Source organism: Monodelphis domestica, chromosome 4 (assembly GCF_027887165.1).
Source record: "Monodelphis domestica isolate mMonDom1 chromosome 4, mMonDom1.pri, whole genome shotgun sequence".
NCBI classification, from domain to species: Eukaryota; Metazoa; Chordata; class Mammalia; order Didelphimorphia; family Didelphidae; genus Monodelphis; species Monodelphis domestica.
This window is the reverse complement of record NC_077230.1, coordinates 447,946,396-447,952,960: the sequence shown is the minus strand read 5'-3', so window position 1 is coordinate 447,952,960 and position 6,565 is coordinate 447,946,396. Positions and strand designations below refer to the sequence as shown.

At 40.6% G+C, this 6,565-nt stretch overlaps 1 protein-coding gene across 1 annotated transcript; it reads left to right on the top strand.

Annotated features, from left to right (window-relative positions):
* The first annotated feature begins 509 nt into the window (after window positions 1-509).
* Window positions 510-6,065, top strand: LOC130459047 (zinc finger protein OZF-like). The gene is made up of 2 exons (XM_056826305.1): window positions 510-809; window positions 4,923-6,065. Exons 1-2 carry the CDS (start codon window positions 510-512, stop codon window positions 5,964-5,966), a joined length of 1,344 nt encoding a protein of 447 aa, XP_056682283.1. The 3' UTR covers window positions 5,967-6,065.
* Window positions 6,066-6,565: the final 500 nt, after the last annotated feature.

The window sequence follows — 6,565 nt, the reverse complement described above, 5'->3', positions numbered from 1 at the left end:
GACTGATTTCCAACAGAGATGCTCAAGACTCCAGAGGACAAGTGTCAGTGAGACCTTCCTTTGAATCCTGTTCCTGCTACCTGCAATTCCTTCCCACTTTTACATATTAACTAAGGGGGTTTCATTTCACTAGATGAAGCAAGTAGATTAGTAGGTAGTGAAGTATTAAATGGTGGAGGTAACCACTTGACTTGGGTTTTAGATAGATCATCCCAAATCCCTTCCTTCCCTTATCTGAAAATGAACTATTGTCTTAGTTAGATTTATATACATTATTTCAGTAGAGTTATTTCACCACTCAGAGAAGGGAAGGGGAAGAAGGGAGAGATGCTCTGATTCTTCCACACTCTGCCCTTCTCAGAAGGCATACTGGCTGCACTTTCCTGTCCTTTTCCTGGTCTCTCTCTTTCTCGTTGCTAGTCTCCCTAGCAGGCTAACACTCACTCTCCAAGGCTACAATGGCCCTCAGATCCAATCACACATGGCAGCTGAAGTAGCCAGAAACAGACATGCTCCAATCAGATTCTCCTCGAGCAGCAGGGATCCCCCACCAGCTGATCCAGGCCACTCACAAGACTCCTGGCCAAGAGCAATTCTTTAGGGACACAAAAGACACAAGTGAGCAGGTGAAAAGTGGAACCAACGGATCACAGCCCCACCAAGCCAAACACCAAACCATTCCGGAGCACCGTAGGTGCCTTTCCAAAGAGACAGCCCAGTATATTTCATTTCCAAAAAGATTGCAGGAACCAGAAACAGAATCAATTCGACAAAAAAGCCAGGATGGATGTAAAAAGAACTTTGACAAGGCCTGAGGATACATCCCAATGTAAGAGAGCTCAAGTGCAGCCAGAGGAGAGATTGAAAGACCTGGAGAGATGGAAAGAAAAAGCTTTAGCCAAGAGACACTCGAGGACTTTTCAACAATTCACTGCCAAGAAGGGTCTGAGCAGCAGTTAATCCCAGAACAACAATGATTTTAGAACACGATCACTCTGTGTTAAACCTGGTCTACGTTGAACCCTGTTGTTGTCCTCTGGTGTTGTCTTATCTGGTGTGCACAAACAAAAAAACCAGGATTGAGCCTAAGAGAACTCTGATCAGAATAAGTAGAGCCCCAAACAAGAAAGTTGTTTGAGGTTATGGATTATATATGAATGAAATCAGAATGCTAATAAGAACAGGTTTTTATCTCAATTGTAATGTATAAGATTTCTGATAAAAGGGTTTATGGAAATCACACCACTGGGATATTTTTACTTAAAGTCATTAAGTACAAGATGATTAAATACCCCCCCAAATGATTTCATATTCATACAGAGTATTTAATCATTGATGAGAACAATCTAAATGCTACTAGAGGCATTTTTATGACTGTAAAAACAAAAGGGGGACAGTAAATCTAATGTAGGCAATGGACTTGATTATTGATTAAAAACTGATTTCAGATACTCTGCTTACTGTGCTCACAAAGTATCCTCAGTTTATATCAGTGAAGTGAAACTCATAAATGAACATCATTTCAGGGCCAGGCACAAGGATGATAAAGAGACTCTGGTTATCAAAAATAAAATATATGTTGAAATATATAAGAATAAAAGGATTTCTAACTCTAAGGGATTCCAACTCCACCCAAATGAAACACCCTGGTTCCACAAAGATCTGCTTCTCCTACTACACTAATCCTCCCTGATCTGACTAAACCAGATTTATACTATCTAAATAAAAACTACCACTATTATCCTGATAAATCTTAACTTTGCCTTCAAATTATAAAAAAGGAAACGATAGCTGGTTGAGTCTCAACAAGAACCAAGTCAGGACTCTGAGCCTTAGCAGACTCAGAGTCCAAACCAAAGACTAGATCTTTCTTTGGTCTTCTCAGAGTTAAACAATCTGTAAAGACAGTAATTGATAGTCAATAGTACTGCACTCAGTCAAAGGACATCATGAAGTCCTGAGTCCCCCCTCACTCTGGAAAGCAAAGAAGTCATTGTAATACCAAGACTGAAAGTACCACACTAGCCTTTCTCCAAGTTACACAGAAGAGATTAGCAATCACAGTTTCTCAGCTTGCTTACCTCTATAACAGCAACCCTGGTAATGCTCATGTGTGGAGTCATTTTCATAAACATTATCCTGTGGGAGAGTAGCACATCCAGCCCCCAGGAATGTTGCTGTGCTTAGGATTTTTCTCTGTATAAAAGTCTTTCTTTTTGTCACAATAAAGGAAGTCATAGCCCCAGTCATGGTGCCATGATTCTTCCCCTGGTCCTTCTCAAAAGGCATGCTGGCTTCACCTTTCTGGTCCTTCTCCTTATCTCACTCTTTCTCTCTAGCTGCTAGTTTTCCTAGCTGGCTCACTCTCCCTCTCCATGGCTACAACAGCCCTCAGATCCAATCACTCATCACCAGTCTCCCACACATGACCCCCATAGAGAGGGGAAAACAATTTGACTCAAAAAAAATTTTAAAGAAATTTTAAAATCATTTTTACATTTAATTAAGGGAAAAAATAGAATGTGATTTTTAAAAATGTACCAAGCTGGGCCCAAAATCTGCTCCTTAGATAAAGAAATCAAAACCTTCTCAAGGTCTATGCCATCTCTCCAGGGAAGTAAATAAGCACTGAATTAAGGGAAAATTCCACCACCTGGAGGTGATCAAGATGGGGCAGGGCAGAGCTGAGGCCTGGAATAAAGGCAGAACTCCCAGAGCTTCAGAACCTTGGGAGGAAAGAGGCCAGATAAGGAAGTGAGAGGTACCAGGCCTACACTTTCTGATGGAGACTTCCTCAGGCAGCCCTCAGCCTGGATGAGTCTTTTTAGGTGGGAGCTCTTGTTCTGGTCCCACTGAACTGAACCTGAGGTTACTCTATTGAGCTTCAGGGCCTTCTGGGGTCTGTTCCTGCTGTGGGTGAGTCTGCCCCATTTTCTCCTCCTCCTCCTCAAGTCCTCCTTGCTTCAGTCCCTCACCCCAAGCTCTCAGAGGGGTCTCCTCCTGCCTTAATGAGGACCAATGACCTAGAACAAGGTAGCTGAGGGTCACCCCTGATTGCAGAGGAAAGGAGGCCCTGGATTCCTCAGGGGCCTTAGTTCCCCAATGAAACCCTTATCTATGAAACCTCTGGTAGGTGCTACTCCCAGTTCTAGGTGATGAGGAATCAAAGGCCAAAGGCAAATAGAACCTTTCCTTTAGGAGTTTCCCATTTACCCTAAGGCAAACAGATAAGAATGTAGGGAATGGGAAGGGACCTCAATACTAAGAAGGGCCAGCGAACCAGGAGATATTCCCTTGGGTATCCTGTCAATCCTATGTATAGCTTCCTTGGTATGTTTTTGCTTGAATGTTGTCTCCTGTGAGCTTCCTCAGAGAGGAGCCATTTTTTACCTCTTTTTTGGATGTCCAGCACTTAGCATAATACACAGCTCATAATAAGCTCTCAAGACATGTCCACTGATCTATTTTTTCATGTTTAGAGTGTTATCAAATCAGTTACAACTTGACATAGAAAAGTTAGAAACTTCAGAAGCAGATTTAGAGATAATAGATAATTTAATGAATAAATAAAATATCGACAGCAAGTCTATTCTATGGTGGGCTGTACTGAGCACTTTATAATACTACCATCTCTTAAGATCCTCACAACAATCCTAAGAGGTAGGTTGTCACTTTACCATTGAGGAAACTGAGTCAGCAGAGGTAAAGTAACTTGGCCAGGGTCACCCAGCTAGGAAGAGTCTGAAGCCCAGATTTGAACTCAAATCTTTCTGATTTTGGGCCCTTGTGAACTCTTCCCTTCACCATCACTTCACTGCTACTAGATTAGGAGGGACATTATCTGCAATTAGCAGATGAGGAAATAAGAGAAGTCAGTGATTGACCCAGTGTCTACTAAGTAGTTAGTCTAATAGTTGAAGCCAGATTTCCTGACTCCTTAACTAGGGTTCTCTTTAGGCCACAGTGCTGCTTCCTATGACTGATGGTGGAGTCTGACTTGACTCTCCTATCCCAATCAGACCATGCCATTCTCCTACTCAAGAAATGCCAGTGACTCCCATTTGCTCTGGAATTCATGGCTCCAACTATGTGACCCTGAGCAAGTCACCTAATCACCACAGTCTATACTTTCCTGCTCTTTTCCTTTGGAACCGATACACAGTACTGATTCTGAGAGGGAAGGGAAGGGTTTAAAAAACAAAGAATTCATGACTCTTCCTCTGTTCAGCATTGATAGGCGTCTCTACCTCATTCCAACTTCCTTTTACACAGTGTTTATTCATTACAATCATTCAGTTCTCCTTCTGATATTTCCCCTCATCGTCCTTCATCCTTGAACTCTTTTGGTAGTTCTCATGGCTTGGATTCCCGAATCTCTGATCACTCCTCATTACGCACCTCCTTCAATTCCTTCCTAGCTCTGTGTTGCCCATGGATCATGGCCACTTTTCCCTCCTAGTTCTGTTGACCTTCTCTGCCTTTTCCCCTTGAGTTCAGGCTATGTTTGAGAGAACTCAAGCACATTCCTCTTAGGGCTATTGTCACTGTGGGGTATGTGCCTGGTTTTTCTCAGCTACAAGGGTCCCGTTCCCCTAGAAGAGGCCACAAAGGAAATTTGTGTATTTCATTTCATCTCTTTCAGACTGGGAGTCCAGGTCTAAGAGCAAGAAGGAAACTCCAAAGTAAGGCATTCCTGAGGAAGAAGGAAGCAAAAATATTGGTCTTGCATTCTGCTTTTGGAGAAGTAGAAATTGATGAAAACAAATTCTGTGGAGAAATCAGAGAAACCAGGAGTCACATTTGGGGCATTTCATCTTTACTCATTTCAGAAAACTACCAACATGTATACTGGAGAGAAATTCTACAAGTGCCCTCAATGTAGGAAAGCTTTTAATAAAAGCTCAAAACTCATTTTACATCAGAGAATTCATGTTGGAGAAAACCCTTGTGAATGCAATGACTGTGGGAAAGGTTTCCATCATAGGTCAAAACTTAGCATACATCAGAGGGCACATACTAGAAAAAGTCCTTATCAATGCAATGACTGTGGGAAAATGTTTATTAATGACTCAAAACTTATTTTACATCAGAGGATTCATACTGGTGAGAAGCCTTTTAAATGTAATGATTGTGGGAAATTCTTCAGTCATAGGTCAAAACTTATTATACACCAGAGAATTCATACTGGTGAGAAACCTTTTAAATGTCATGATTGTGGCAAGGCCTTTATTCGGAGTTCCCACCTCCTTCAACACCAGAGAATTCATACTGATGAGAAGCCATTTAAATGTGATAAATGTGGGAAGGCCTTTAATCAGAATTCCAACCTCCTTCAACACCAGAGAATTCATACTGGTGAGAAGCCATTTAAATGTGATGATTGTGGGAAGGCCTTTAATAGGAATTCCAACCTCCTTCAACACCAGAGAATTCATACTGGTGAGAAGCCATTTCAATGTAATGATTGTGGGAGGACCTTTAATCAGAATTCCAACCTCTCTGTTCACCAAAGAATTCATACTAGTGAGAGGCCATTTCAATGTAATGATTGTGGGAAGGCCTTTAATCAGAATTCCCACCTCCTTCATCACCAGAGAATTCATACTGGTGAGAAGCCATTTCAATGTCATGATTGTGGGAAGGCCTTTAATCGGAATTCCCACCTCCTTCAGCACCATAGAATTCATACTGGTGAGAAGCCATTTCATTGTCATGATTGTGGGAAGGCCTTTAATCAGAGTTCCCACCTCCTTCAACACCAGAGAATTCATACTGGTGAGAAGCCATTTCAATGTCATGATTGTGGGAAGGCCTTTAATCAGAGTTCCCACCTCCTTCAACATCAGAGAATTCATACTGGTGAGAAGCCATTTAAATGTAATGATTGTGGGAAGGCCTTTAATCAGAGTTCAAATTTAATTGTCCATCAGAGAATTCATACTGGAAAGCTTATTAAAAAATCATGAATGTGGTAAAGATTTCAATAAGAGAACAAACTTCCTGGTACATCAGAGAATTCACACTGGTGAGGAACCTTATAAATGTGAAGGCTGTGAGAAAGTCCTCAGTTTTCAGTCATATTTTCTTGACCTCAGAGGGCCCATATTGGTGAGTAACTTTAGTAATGTGATGAATATGTCAAAGGGGTCTGTAAGCATCTAGTACTCATTGATCATCTGATCATGTTAGATATAAAGCTTTTCCGTACGCTTCTTGTGACAATGTTTTGGTACGAAATACAAAATTTTCTACATTAGAAAACTCGTGCTGAAAAAAAACTTTCATTTGAAAAAAAAGTTTCATTTGGCTGTATGATAATCATGAAATGTGTTTCTGTTATGTAGCACAATAATGAATTCAATTTTTTATTTCATTCTTTACCTCATTTTTGACACTCAGATAATACAAACCATTTATATTTATTATTTTTATTAATGTATTTTCTCCTCTCACTTATTCCTAGTTTTATATAGGATTGATATTTATCTTTACATATTACAAACAAGGTAATGTTTTCTAGTTTGAATGTCACTTCATCTTGATATTAATATTCTAATTTCTGACG

Coding starts and splice junctions, on each gene's coding strand:
- LOC130459047 (XM_056826305.1), top strand. CDS start 510: ATGCTCCAATCAGATTCTCCTCGAGCAGCAGGGATCCCCCACCAGCTG. Junction 810..4,922: donor GTAAAAAGAACTTTGACAAG/GCCTGAGGATAC, acceptor ATTTTACATCAG/AGAATTCATGTTGGAGAAAA.